At 32.7% G+C, this 14,961-nt stretch overlaps 3 protein-coding genes across 14 annotated transcripts in view; 2 read left to right on the plus strand and 1 right to left on the minus strand.

The window, feature by feature from the left end:
* dlg1 (MAGUK family member discs large 1) overlaps positions 1-1,852 on the plus strand; it is a 115,216-nt gene extending 113,364 nt beyond the window's left edge. For 8 of the 10 annotated variants that reach the window (XM_088275220.1, XM_088275221.1, XM_088275222.1 and 5 more), the window contains one exon: positions 284-1,852. In XM_088275220.1, the coding sequence (XP_088131346.1) occupies positions 284-390 (107 nt within the window). In that variant the 3' untranslated portion in view covers positions 391-1,852. The remainder of the gene's footprint in view (positions 1-283) is intronic. The other 2 variants (XR_015838974.1, XM_088275229.1) reach the window with 2 other exon arrangements.
* On the minus strand, positions 1,853-10,996 carry mRpL46 (mitochondrial ribosomal protein L46). The gene is made up of 6 exons (XM_088275231.1): positions 10,656-10,996; positions 9,411-9,585; positions 8,252-8,385; positions 6,755-6,897; positions 5,625-5,750; positions 1,853-3,993 (listed from the first exon to the last, which is right to left on the minus strand). Exons 1-6 carry the CDS (start codon positions 10,714-10,716, stop codon positions 3,847-3,849), a joined length of 786 nt encoding a protein of 261 aa, XP_088131357.1. The 5' UTR covers positions 10,717-10,996; the 3' UTR covers positions 1,853-3,846.
* A 133-nt stretch (positions 10,997-11,129) lies between these two features.
* LOC148300118 (glutathione S-transferase-like) lies at positions 11,130-13,978 on the plus strand. Of its 3 annotated transcripts, none has more exons than XM_088275234.1 (5): positions 11,130-11,301; positions 12,463-12,614; positions 12,851-13,018; positions 13,472-13,608; positions 13,736-13,978. In XM_088275234.1, the coding sequence occupies exons 2-5, from the start codon at positions 12,479-12,481 to the stop codon at positions 13,901-13,903; spliced, it is 609 nt and encodes a 202-aa protein (XP_088131360.1). In that variant the 5' UTR covers positions 11,130-11,301; positions 12,463-12,478; the 3' UTR covers positions 13,904-13,978. The 3 variants fall into 3 exon arrangements, with proteins under 3 accessions (XP_088131360.1, XP_088131358.1, XP_088131359.1); XM_088275232.1 differs by lacking the exon at positions 11,130-11,301 and adding an exon at positions 11,652-11,826; XM_088275233.1 differs by lacking the exon at positions 11,130-11,301 and adding an exon at positions 11,901-11,970.
* The last annotated feature ends 983 nt before the right edge of the window (positions 13,979-14,961 follow it).

Genomic DNA, 14,961 nt, shown 5'->3' on the forward strand with positions numbered 1-14,961 from the left:
TGGTTGAAAATTGTCTGAATACAAGCTCTGAATATATTACCAGAAATATCTTACGGATTCCCTTGAAAACGTTAGAATAGAATAGTTTTTAAAAATCAGATCTTCAATCGATTGTGAGGTTGACAGAAAAGTTTATATTTTGCTGCTATGTGGCCCGAGCAAAGTGGATTGTTTTGATCATTTAGCCACACTTCTACAATCTCTTAAAGCATAAGCCTGGCTTACTTAATCATTGCGCAATAAGTTGAATAAATGAATAAAGAGTGTGATTTATGGTCCGCAGCCGTGGTGACTGGCGACACTCCCGAGGACATCTACGCCAAGGTGAAGGAGGTGATAGCGGGCGAGAGCGGGCCCAGCATCTGGGTGCCCCAGAGAGAGGGGCTGTGACCCTCCCCCCCGTGGACTCTGCCCCCTCGTCCACCCCTCCGCTACCACCAGAATCTCACTCACACTTAATCACTGTAAATACCCTGACAATTGTTATCGCCAGTCTTATTAGTGTACGGTGGCTGTTTTGACATTTTTTGCATTTTTTAAGAAGGATGAAGGATCGGCCGGATAGGGCGACTAGGATGCGGGCTTGCCGGACTGCGACTCGGAGCTCGTATGCGCAAGGTGCGTTTCGGTTTCGGTACGCCAAAGTGAATGGACATTCTAAAAGTATAGGAAGTTGGCCACTCAAAATGTCAAAGTGATTATAATAATAAATATTTATAGATCCCACTGCTTGAACGTACAAAAACCCGCAAACGTGTGGAAATGACCAGTTTCCATGTTAGAAGAGTTTGGAAACGGTAATTATTATAGTAAGACTCGGATTCTCTCATTTACAAATACAAAATGACAATAATGGGAAGGATTATTCTCATCTCAGATAAAGCAATATGTATCGTGTTTCCTTCTCCGAATGTATGTTATTGCACAGTACTTAAGTCTCTAAGGACACTTTCCTCACTTATCGTTGGAGACGGATTAAGGTTTTAGTATTTACTATTTATTGTTGAATTTATCTCTTTAGAAGAATGTAGCGCCATCGGCTGACATTTTCGGCATAGAACTTCTTAGGTATATAAGATCAACTTTAAAATATAAGCGTGCCATCATAATAAAAGGTTTAAGTTGATAAATAGTCGGGGACGGTTCCCTCGCGCCGATCTGTTAGATAATCCGCTAAAGAAAAAGCAAAAAATCAAAATGTCGCTCACCAAATGATTTTAGAGTTTAAATATAAGTGAACATATTAATTCAGATATTCATTATTATATAATATATTGTCATTTTAGACAACCCTCGCCCCCTTTTAGCTTATGACGATGGCGCGACAATGCCGAGCGTAGATGTGTCCAGGTGTGGCGGTGCTGCCACCCTTGCACATGTATTGAAGCATACTAACGTGTCTTAGTGCGGTACGTTGCCACACCTGCATTCGTGTCAGATTGTACACCGTGTCGCGTTGTGGTGACGTTCCCACGCCTGTATATCGTGTTGAGATATGGTAATATCACCCGATTTGTATATTAAACTAGTACGCGAGGTTTAGTCATATCTCATTATTTGTCTCCTTGTCCAATTATTGAATTTTAAAAATGTTTTAACTTTTAACAAATTATATTATTAGGAAGCATTCTGACAATTTATCAATATATTAGTTGATTATATATATATATAACGTATTTTATGAGAACTGCCTTCCTTTCATCGTGCTGTTTTGATTGCAATAAATTAACGATTGTCCGAGGTCGCTAAATGTTTTGAAGATTAATTATTGAAATTAAACACTGTTGTGTTGTCAACTCTCATATTTATGAAACTGTTAAGGAAAATGAAAATAAAATGCTACGAAAGCCAATTTTTGTTTTATTTTTATCATATTTATTAGCACTTACCTCAAGAGATCATAGGATCGAGCGGACGAAAATTATTTCGTAAGTATACCATTCTATGTACAGTGAAAGCTCGCTTATTTGAACAACAATTATTCGAATTTTGCTATAATTTTAATATTTTTTTCAATTTTGGTTCCCACAAGTTCATTTACAATAAAATTCTCTTTAATTTGAAAAAATAAGAAATGTGTAATTCAAAATATAAAAATGAGTAATAAAAATGGAATAGGTCCGCCTCCGTAGTGTAATGGTCAGCACGCTTGGCCACCGTACTGGATGTCCCGGGTTCGATTCCCAGGGGGGGAGTCAAATAAGTATAAGTGATGTTTTTACTCTAATATTTATTCAATATTACCCGAAGCGGAGGGTTGAACACCTATCCTTCATGTGTTAACGATCGAGATGACACTGAGTTTATATGATGCAGTGTCCTATGTACCATTGGGGTGAGGATAAGGGTTTGAAAAAAATATTTCAATGGAAAATCATAATTAGAAATATCAGTTCAGGCGGATTAGTGATTCAAACCATATTTGAGTTGAAAGTCAGCATTTTTTACCCCATCTATTATTATCTTTTGCCATGGAGATCAACTAAAGTAAAAGGGTGGACTGACTGGAGCCATTTCATCGTAACGTGACATGTTACGATGAGAGCATTCGTATAGTCAGTACAGCGAGCCGAGCGCTCCATCCATAGTTTTGGATGCTCGCCGCGAGCGATGTTACGACGTTACGTTAAGACGAAATGCTCCGGTCAGTCTCCACAAAAAGAGTAACATCTACATTCTACAAAGGAGGTTTAAAGCTTATAACAGTAAAATATGTAGATATATAAAATGCTCGGGAAATTTTAGAAAGAAAAGACAATTTTAATTTTTTATAATGACCCCTTCCTGGCACAAGATCAAAATCTTCAATTTGGGAAGACACATTGCAACAGCCGTGATCACATACGTATGAAAGAAATTAGTACATATCTTTTGCTGACTTACTTAATAATTACAGTACTTGAGACAGTAATTGTCTGCCTCCGTGGTGTAATGGCTAGCGTGTTTAGCTACCGTGCCGGAGTTCCCGGGTTCGATTCCCAGGGGAGGGCGAAAATAAATATTAGTGATTTTACGCTCCAATATTTATTTAATATTACCCTGAAACGCATGGGTGATCACCTTGACTTCATGTAAGTGTCAATACGATGTGCAGTGCCTTGTGCACCATTGGGTGGAGATAAGGGTTAGAAGAAGAATGATAATAATATAACTTGTATAGTAAAATATATCGTGGGTGTACTGGCAAAAAACTTTCGAAAATACGCAATTTTGAAGTTTTCAACGTTCTATAAACTGGCAAAATACACTAAGTAGTTTGAAATAAAAAAAACTTGATTTTTCAGGAGATTGTTTTTAAAGTTTAAAAATATAATAAAATGTATTTGAAATAAATATCAAGCAACTTATTGAACATTTTACTGTACAGCAGATCTTTTTAGGTAAAATCTGAAAGTTTTTTCTCTATTAGAAAAATATTTAGTATATTTAAAAAAATAATTAAACAATACCTTTTTTCCAAAATGCAAAAACAACACTTTCTGCCCTGTAGCGGGTAAATATTAAGTTAAAAATATGCCACTTTTGCTGGGATATAGTACATTTTCTGGGCATTCCGAAAACCTTTGCAACTGAAAATTGACAATTTTTGATATATGACGTTGTTGAAAGGAGTGAGCGATATGTGGTTTTAAAAGTAAATTCAACTTTAAGTTAGATAACAGGTATTTTTTATTCCGGCTAAAGCTTTAAATAACAGATTATTCAAACAGGGATTTTAGAGTTACCGCTTTTTTGCCAGTATACCCACGATATTAAACTATAATTTCTCTAGAAATACATATATGTACCAGAAAGGGGTTCAGTATTTTATTAACAACTACTTAAAAATATTTCAATCTGTTTTATTTACTCTCTTTCCTCAACGAGGAATTCATTGATGGAGGATAAGTACGCCTGCGGTAGCGTGGTCTGTAGTTCCCCTCTGTTCAGCCACTTGTATTTGGTGTCTTTTTTCACTTGTCCAGAAGAGTGGCGGGCGTAGTAGAAGAACACCTGAGAAATATAGCAACACGTAACAAATTGGAATATTAAGAGTAAAAAATTTCTACATACCTATATTATACATACAAACCTGAACATATCGTAGTCGTACAGGAGAAAGTGACCAACTACCAAAACGTAAAATATTCAGGAGAGCCATTTAAGTCACTTTTGCTTGGCAAGGAAATAAACACCAATGCAGTTAGTCATTTTTACCAAGTCAATATATTATACTTCCAAGTTTAAAATCCTTTGGGATGTTTTCAGGGCAATATTAAGCTAGTAAGATATCAAATGGTCAATGATCACTTTCTCCTGTATGACTACGATATATTAAATAACAATCATTCTTTTAATTTTGAAATACTACATTCTAATAAAAAAGTAAACTCATTGCATAATTTAGAGATTTTGGAAATTAAAAAAGCGATAAAACAAAATTGAAATATTATAGATAATCAATTAAATTTAAGTAATAGTCCTATTTTTCATATTTTTCCAATTTCTGTCCCTAGAAAGAAAAAATCCACACTTTTTTTTTGTATTTTCCACTTAACGTATGCGCTCCCATCGGCTTCATACTGTTTTTTGGGTGATTCCATTAGTTGCTATTTAGAGTTGCTACGCAATGCACAATAACATTTAGGATTTTTGGTAAGGGAATGAAATTAATCATGAGTATTTTAATGTTTTAGAATTTAATAAACCCTGATGATGACAAGGATGACAAGGTTGTTGAAACCGGTAGGTTAAAGTGTACTAATAATAAAAAAGTGGTTTAAACAAAGTGTTTACTTTTATAAAATTTTAGTCATAATTTAACCATGGTTTAAACATTACTTTGTCCGCCTCCGTAGTATAATGGTCAGCGCGCTCGGCTACCGTACTGGAGGTCCCGAGTTCGATTCCCAGAGGGGGGGTCGAACAAATATAAGTAATCTTTTCACTCTCTCACCCCAATAGAATACATTCCTAAAAATATACAATATACATCCCAAAGCAATCACTGCAGTGATGAAATAAATTTTTGAGCAATAATTAGTAACAGTCAATAACAGTTCGTATTTTCACAAAATGGTTACTAGTTTTAGATGAATATCTCAGATACTTTTGGCGAAGAATCCTAATTTTGAATAATAATAATTTCCTAAATAATCATATGGTAAGTCCATGTATAAACAGTTTTTCACGAGATTCATTCATGCTAAAAAAGAATGCTATGCAACGCTATTCACATCTCACTCTTACTTTACTTGATTATATCGGAACGTGAGATATGCCATCTCAGTTCTCAGTTGTGTTTTTAGTAATGAACCAAGTCGAGCTTGCATGCGCTATGTGTGTGTGTAGCATTCGCTGCAGTGAGCAGTAGCTTTTGAGCAGCCAACTGAGGTGGTCGTCGCGCTCATTTGTGAGCGTAAGTCGATGATTTTTTCATGTTTTCAGCTATCAAACTTCAATAAACATCACTTTTGACTTCAAATATAATAAATTTAGGCGATTATCTATGACCATTATTTTTTTCGGATTATAAATTGTTCATTTTCACATGTGCATTGACAAGCGGAAGGTTAAACAAGACTGGGAAGAAAAAGAGCACTGTAGCAATTCTAAGTGATCTTTCTGAATGGGGATGATATTACCTTTGCACCGGCCATCCCATTTTGTTCCTTTGGGTATTTGTACTTGTAGACTCCCATCGGAGCATTTCCATAAATTTGGGCAGATATGCTATCACCACAGAATTCACTCAACACCCGTTCGGCAGTCTGTAACAACATAATGTATTATTTAAAAAAAAAACATTTGTGTAAAAATAATACTTAATGAGTTTTATTTCATTACACACAAATCAAATCAAATGCAAATCAACATGTATGATAATCACTTGATGATACCAACAGAATCACCCATTTTTAGGTTCTCTAATTATTATTTATTAAAATGAATGTACTTCAATATACTTTATTTTTTATTATTTTTTAACATGTTCAGTGTGTTTAACCACTTAACAGTTGAATTTTTGTGAGAAAATTTGCCGATGCGAGTAATCGTCATCAATCAAGTTGAAACAAGACTGCCTAAACACTGCTCAGGTTAGTTAATAAAAACAAATACATATATCAATATATTTGGCTCAGGCTAATCAATACCGAGAAGTCGGAATATGATTTTCCCGAGCTGCACTCGGGCTCATCATTACAATACAAACTCCTTGCACGAGACACACTCAGGCTAAACTGGAAACTGGTTAATATATCAGGAACAATCACTCGTGAATGTCAATGCTGACAAAATAGCAATTTGTGAAATGCTAAAACTATATAAAAAATACGAAATAATGTGAAATTTCTGTTTGAAGATACTAATACACACTGTTCTCTTTGCGTGAAGCATTCACGCACAGTTCATGTTCATACTCACTTCGAGACAAGTGAGTATAAACATGAAACAAGCGAGTTGTTGAGGGGACTTAAGTTAAGTTTACACTCGAAAATCATACAAAAAAATTCATTATAAATTTTTTGTATTTTTTTTTACTCATTACACACCGATACTTTTAAGCCATTTGACTCATTGCTATCAGCCATACACGTACGCCGCACCCAGTGTGTTAATATGCATGCAATTTTAAAAAACCTGTTTCAAACATGTGTGGATATAAGTATCGTTGTGTGTTGCATTTGCCTCATTGAACAAATCAAGATAATCCATTGAAAAATAGGTGTGATTGTCATGCTCATGAACCGCTTCTAAGAAATTGGACCTTTACCTGTCTTAATGTTTCTCCATTGGCGTGTTTACCTTGGGGAAGTAAGAAGAGATTGTCTTTGCCAATTTTCTGCTCAACAAGAAGTACTAAGTGTGACTGGAGATTACGCTCTAAAGAAGTGACATCATTTGTTTTATCTGCTTCTGAAATTTTCAAATATTCAAGAATATTAAGCATATATTAAATATATAATAGTTTTAAATAAATACAAGCTTTTTCACTTCAATTAAATAACTAAAAAAAAATTGTTTCTGGACTAATTTTTTCAATTTATTGACGCATGGTATAATAACTTAAAACCAGCATGTAAAAGGTTTAGAAAATCTAAGAAGTTACTTCGTCGTTTTGAAATATTAACTGAAAATTTTAAATGTTGTTATTGGTTTCAAACAAATGATTGAATGAGTTTAATTTAATCAATAATTTTAAATGAACGTTTGTTATGAATGCCTTTTGATGAATTATATAGTCCAATTATTAAAACAGGCTTAAAAACTGATTGAAAACTTATCCTCATTCTGTTTAGCACGAGGATAAGTTTAAGATCAGAAGTTAGTCAGCTGACGCCAGCAGCTGTTGACTGTAATTTTCCATATTTTGCTTGATAGCTGTCAACGTTTAATGTATTGAGAGAATAAACTGATATTTTTTCATTTAATATTTATCAGAAATAAAAAAAAGGTAATACTTAAGAAATAAACGTTTATATTATTAAAACAATAATTAGAGCTCAATAATATGGCATGTAATAATTTCTTATTTAGACAACACCATAAACTATAATAAAATAATAGTCTAATCTTACAACAATTTGAGTGTGTCTAAATACCTAAAATTAAATTATCTGGTCAAATTATAAGCTTAAATAATAAAAATGAAAATGGTATTTTCTGGCGTTTCTCATGTGTGTGATTATAATCCAGGATTCGAACCTCACATACTAATATAAGAGTTTCTGCTTGGTAAAAAGCTTCTTTACATCTCACCAATAGATGTCTCTAGTGAAGTTCTAGTGATTCAAGAACAAGGTTTCTAAATTGGTTCATATATATAGAACTTCCAAGAATTTGAGTAGTGTGGTTGTCAATAATGGGTAGAATTGGTGAATGTTACACGTGTGTAAAGTGATCACTTAAACCAGCCTATGACGGTCGTCAGCCCCGTAAATGCCCAGACTTCCATATTCTTCTTCATCTTTGATGAGATGTCAAAAAATAATAGTCTAATCTTACGTAAAATGACAAAATCCTTGAGCAACCAATGGAAAAGCAAATACACCAGTGATAATTCATTATTGCCTAATAAGTAGATACAAATTATCATTTAAAATCTCAACAAACGTAATATAGGTGGCCTTTAGCTTTGTGCTGTCATTAAAAAGGCCAATAAATAAAGAAACATCGAAATAATAAAGGGATTACCCATCCATAGTGATATGATTTGGTTATATATGTACTACTATTTTATTAGGTGCATTTCTGTGCTCGTAAAACTAACCTGTTTCTATAGGGGCTAGTTTGAGTTTTGCAAACTCGTCATTGCAAGCATCTTCAAAATCTTGCGCTGTTATTTTACTGACTTCTTCTCCATCAATATCGGCTTCCTTTTTTTTCAGTTTCTGAGCATGTATCCTAAACAGAAGAAAGATAAATCGTAGAAATTAAAAGCTAAATTTAAAAAATTGCGGGAAATGCAAAGGTGCATTTTTTATGGTGGGGACTGACCGGAGCCATTTCGTTGTAACGTTACATATAACACGTTACGATGCGAGCATTCGTATACTCAGTACAGCGAGCCGAGCGCTCCATCCATAGTCGGAGCGCTCGCCGTAATGCTCCGGTCATTCTTTACATACTGTTAGTAGAGAGCGGGAAACGCTTATAAGCGTTCTATTTGCTTACTTTTGTTAGAGCGCGATAGATGCCAAAAAACATTGGCCAAATCAGAATTGGGTTTGTGGTTACTTGTGATCAGTATACTGAGGGTCGGGAGGCAAACTGTCTTAAGTTTAATTAGGGTCAGGATTGATGAAAAAAACCGCCCGACAACAATGTGTTATAAGATAACATAATGTATGAATAAAGGCTCAGTTTTAAGAGTACTTTGACAACAGTGCTATGTGGTTTTAGAATATGGTATTACATGTAAGGTTGGATCATATGAGTCGGATTGTTGTCCCATGGATTTCTTTCCACTCAAAATATTTCTATAATCTAAATATTATATTTCGTTATTAATATAAGCATGTATTTATATTTATTACAAAAGCTTTCTTATTAAATTTGTAAACAAAAAGATACTGTTGACATACTGTAAAAACTGACAAAGTACATCTTTATTATTGAAATTAGTTGAGATGACTAAATAGTTTATTTATCATGAATTATGGTTTTATTTTCAGAAAAAATCCTAAACTCAAATGTTGGAGCGATTATATTTAAGTTTGAGAAATAAATTCAGAAAACTCACAGAATTTTCAATAATTTAAATTAGCTTTTGTCAGAATAATGTGGAATGACTTGATCACTTTTCACAGTATGCTCGTGGTATGAGGGATTAAACTCTTGTATAAAATTGTTTTATACATATGAAGAGTATGTTAAATTGGATATTCCTCTTTACATTACTTTGAAATCCATAATTTATGTTCTTTTACCTTTCAACTTCAAGTTTTACTTCATGGTCTGATTTACAGCTTTTTTCAAATTCCAAGGCATCAAGTAGTTCTTTGTATTCCTTTTGATATTTATCCAGGTTTGGAGTTACCATAGGAAATCTTTCCACACAAACCGATGCTATGATATCCCATTTGGGAGTTTGGGTAGCAACACCTAAAAATATACAATAATAAATAGGGGTGGTATCAGCTCCCAGTGGGCTCTGGACTGGTCTTATAGGGAGTACTAGAGTCCTTAAGAGACAAAATTGAGGGCTAAGAAGTAATAATAATAATAATAAAACCCTTATCCGCACCCCAATAGTGCATAGGGCACTGCGTCATATAGTGCAGTGTTATCTCGATCGTTTACACATGAAGGAAAGGTGATCAGCCCTTCGCTTCAGGTACCAGTCCAGGGTAATATTAAATAAATATTACAGTGAAAAAATCACTGATTATTTATTTGACCCCCCCTGGGAATCTAACCCGGGACCTCCAGAAGGTGCTGACCATTACACTACGGAGGCGGACACAAAGACAAAATTGAGGGCTAAGAAGTAGGCAATATATTGTTGTTGCTCCCCCCCTCTCTATGAGACATTCTGATTATTTCCTTTCTACCGTCGACGGAAAAAGTAAAAAGGGGTGCTAAACTAAAAAGGCTTTGGTAAGTCGTTAAACGCTAATACTAATATAGTTCAATTTTGAAATTCACAAAAAAAACTTTTCAGTAATTTACTTATTTAAATAATATAATGTATTTAGATCATTTAATTTTTTTATTTGACGATGGGTTCCATAGTTGAAGCATTTTGAATATAGCTCTTGATTGGGGCCACTGGTGCCCCCTATGGCGCTGCGGTCCAACACAGGCGTGGTCGCCGGTGTCCCCCCATGGCGTTTAACGTGTTAACTAAAAAAGTGCCAATACACTATATATTTTTAGGTCGTTCCTGATTTTTTAAAGCCCCATATGGTACACATCCCGATTTAGTTCAATGATAATCTGGTAACGCTGGTTGGTACAGACATTAATTTAAATTGATTAGGTTTTTATGTTAAAGAAATCGTCGCCGACCAATACAGCAAATATCCACTGAGTGCAAGTTCGAGGAGTATAACAATTCAAAATTGTTGTTTTTCTTTCTTCCTAATTAAAAGATAAATAAAATAGTTTCAACAATTTGAATAGTATTTCTTAAAAAATAATATTATGAACACAAAAAAATATATTTAGAATACCCCTTAGGTTTCTGGCGCGATGTATATGATTGAGAATAAATGCCGATCTTCTTGGAAACATTTTCGAAATTCTTTGAATACACTGCTTTATGCTAAATATTACAGAATTGCTTAGTGCGAAACCAAATGTAACCAAATTTAACCTAAAATCGTTTGTATTTTTGAGAACTGTCAAATTAGCTTACAAGCAAACGGGCGTTATCGACTTTTTCCTCTCCGCTTTCGTTTTCCCTTTAGTAATTTTGAAAGCATGGAGCACATAAAAAGGTGAGAATTTGGAAATTATCTGTACAAGAATAAAATGTTTGTAGTTATTAAGATAGATATTTTAATGGGTATGTATGCATAGAGATATAATATAAATTCTTTGGTTTTATAAATTCCAAAAACCGAATGCGGAAAAGGCTCGTTTGATGGCTACCTAAGAAATGTAGATTCTGGCTGGCAACTGCAATATGTATTATGAAAAACTAAAATTATAAAGATTATGAAACTATGAAGGAAAATAACGTCTTTAAGATCCAATATACAATAAACCGCTTAATTTTCTTTAAACCCATGTAAAATGTGACCTGGTTTTTGTTTGAAAAAATACGTTTTTTCTCCAAATAACAGTATATGGTTGTAAAAAAAGAGTTATTGAAAGGTAAGGATTTATAATTTTTTTGTTTAATATGTATTTAAAATAAAATCAAAATCCAAGTTTTTTTTAAAATGCCCTCGGAAACACGTTCGACCCCTAGCGCGGCCGTTCGCATTCTGAATTTGAGCGTTCGGGATCTAAGCCTTAAAACCAATATAATGTTTGATAAATATGGAAGCTGTCGATTCGAAAAGTAATTTCAGGCTATGTAACTGTATTCTGCCGACTCTTTGGAGATTTTTTCAAACAAGGATTAAAAATAAACTGAAAATCAAGGAAGGAAATATTTTTCTAATTTTTAAACAGGTCATTAAATTGTTATCTTTCATATAAACAATTTGATTGCTCGCGCTGTAAGGCTTCTGACACTGGTGCGTGCTGGTTAGGTCATGTATGATAAGAATGTAAATATGTATTTAAAAATGAGAAAGAGCGCAGTTAATTTCAAGCATTAGTTTTGCTCCATATCTCTTATCTGAGGTTTTATTTTCAATTTTTGATAAATCATGGAAGTAATACAAGAATAATGTAAGTATTTTTACAATGTACAACTTATAGTATGCGTAACTTAAATAAAGGAATTAATTTTTTTCCCAGGAATAATCACATTTATTTTATAATAAATATGGATGAATCCCTTTTCATACTACTCAAACTTCTTATTAGGATCATGTGAACTAATATTTATAATTTTTATTTTATCCCAGACTAATATCGTCAGACTTATCTTCGTGCCTTCATGTAATTAAAAATTTAGATATGCACCATTGAGTGCGGATAAGGTCAGAGAAGAAGAAGAAGAAAAAAATAGGGTTCTGTAAAATATAATATTAAGTCCCAAAAATCATTTACTTGTTCGATTTTTTAACCACGAGTAATAATATAGTAAAAACTTTTCATACAAAATGAAGGCTTTTATATTGTTTCTTCCTATTTTCTCAAAACACCAGTTTTTTTTGTGTGATAAATAACTTTTTGTTGCTAAGTATATTTTTACATATACTATCATTACCACTAAAAATTATAAATAATGTTATCTGGAAAATTTCTAAACTAAGGTTTTATTAAATGTATTGTTTAAAAAAAGTACTGCTTTTATTGTGTATTGTTAAATTACCTATGTAGTCTTAATATACATATGTATGTGTTTTTTGTATTTTAAAGATTAGGATAGGTCGTAATGCCTTTAACATACAAGTTAACATACTTTGACATTAAGGGCCTTGGAGAGCCTATTCGATTGCTGCTTTCTTATGGAAATATCGAGTTTGAGGACATGAGAATCGCTTCAGAAGAATGGCCGCAATTAAAAAAAAGTATGTACAATCAAAATTCAAGACGTTTTATTATAGATATTAAACCTATATGTAAGATATTAGAAACAAATTTTTCAAGGGAGCTATGAGATGAAATAGAATTAGTAAGTACTTGGAATGTTGTATGAATAAGTAAATCAGTTTGTATCCTTATTTGGTCTTGTAATGGTAGACCTGGTTACATTAATAATATATTTTTTTATGATATTAAAATAATTTAATAAATATTAATATAGTTACACCTTTGGGACAATTGCCAACCCTTGAAGTCGGTGACAAGACTTACCACCAAAGTGCTGCTATTTCAAGATACTTGGGTAAACAATTAGGTCTTAATGGAGCCAACGATTTGGAAGCAATGGAAATAGATATTGTCATCGACACCATCAACGATTTCATAGATAGTAAGTAATTTACATACCTATTGTAAAATATTTATTATTTACATTTTAAATTATTTGCATGACATATATGTAATATGTGTATTACTTTTATAAAATACTTAACAAGTAAAAATTCACTGTAATATTTATTCAATATCACAATGGACAAGGTGTCTAAGGTACTGGGCTGATCTTTTTGCCTTCACATAATTAATGATCAAGTTAACATTGCATCAGTCTGACGCAGTGCCTCATGCACTATTAGTTATGGTGCAAATAAGGGCCAGAAGAAGACAAAGTTATCCTTATACTATACTTTGCAATGTTTGCTGGATGTCTTAAAAAACCAACATAATTTATTGCACTATTAGGAATCAATCATTTTCTATGTTTTATTAGGCTGGAGGGTTATTATTAAAAAAAAAAAGCACAATCAAAATGTATGTACATAATAGATCTAACATTTTTTTCTAGAAATAGTCCCAGTTCATTATGGATCAAATAAAGATCTCAGAGAGAAAAGATTTATTCCACTACAAACTGAAACTATTCCGTACTATCTTAAAAAATTGGAAGCTATGCCAAAAAATGGGTACATGGCTCTTGGAAAAGTAAGCTTATTTTTGTTTGTTTTTTTTTCTTTCTTTTAATTTCACATCTTAATAATGGGGCAGAGTTTGAGTTTTATATTGGGTTGATGGTAGAACTATTATTTAATTATCGTCCTTCTACTTTTAGCTAACGTGGGCAGATTTTTGGTTTTTGGGAGCAACGGACTATATGAATTGGATATGCCGAAAAGATGTTATTGCTGAAAATCCCAACCTTAAAGCTGTAAAAGAAAACATTCTTTCTATTCCACAAATAAAAACTTGGTATGAGAAGTCACCCAAAAGTGACCACTGAAATTAAACAATATTATAAAATTGTTCATAATTAAAATCGTATAATAAAATTGTAGAATGGTGGCGGAAAAAAAAACCTGTCTTCTTATTTTGACAATTTGTCAGTATAGCTCCTATGGCAATGATAATTTATTAGGCTCAACTAGCTCTTCCAAATCAATATCTAATAGGTAATGGCTCAATGTATGCGTTTTAGATAATATAGGTACTTTTTTTGCATTACAGAGGGATGATACCCAAAAAAAATGTAAAAGCATATAATTGTAAGTATGAGTATGTAGGTACTCCTCATATAATTCAAATTTATGGAATAAAAAAATAAATGAATAAAAACACACCCAACGAATAAAAAAATAAACAATCATCATCAGTCCTTGGTGTTTTATACAAATTAAAAAAAGGATATATATACATTGTGAGGTGGATTTTAGTGTATCAATTTCAAATTTATTGTTTTATAATTATTATCCTCTGGAATGGAATGGTTGAAGTTGAAAAGTACGTATAATGATAAAGTTTTTATTCTTAATAATATAATAACACAGTATTTCATGAAAAAAAACTAGGATTTATTTGTTTTTGTCTAATTATTTAACCCTATTTACATTTATTTATTTCATGTGAGTAAAAGCAATAATAATAATAAAAATATATGTCATGTATGTCCAGTGTGTTGATTTTACTTTTTTTTGTAACTTAGCTGTGGAATAGTAAATTGTATATTCTTCAATAAAACAGTTAAATGGACATACTTTACACACAAAGGGATTTAAAGAAAAAAAAAATGTATTTATAATACAAAATAATGATGACATAATTTTTTTCTTTACATTTTTTTGCAAATTTGCTTATCGAAATGCACCGTACTTGTGCCATAACTTCATGTTATTCCTATTCGCAATTCCGTTCACTTGTGTGTTCCCATAGCGAGTTTTACTGGTGTTTTAATGTAGCAAGGCAACTAAAAAAATAGAAAGTTATAAACAAGTCCTTATTTCTTCAGAAAGTTCAATAATAGTACCAGTATTAAGCTCATTGATTTACTTTAACTCCTAAAGC

This window comes from Brachycentrus maculatus, unplaced genomic scaffold (genome assembly GCF_059751285.1).
Source record: "Brachycentrus maculatus isolate JH-2025_06_01 unplaced genomic scaffold, ASM5975128v1 h1tg000823l, whole genome shotgun sequence".
In the NCBI taxonomy this organism is placed as follows: Eukaryota; Metazoa; Arthropoda; class Insecta; order Trichoptera; family Brachycentridae; genus Brachycentrus; species Brachycentrus maculatus.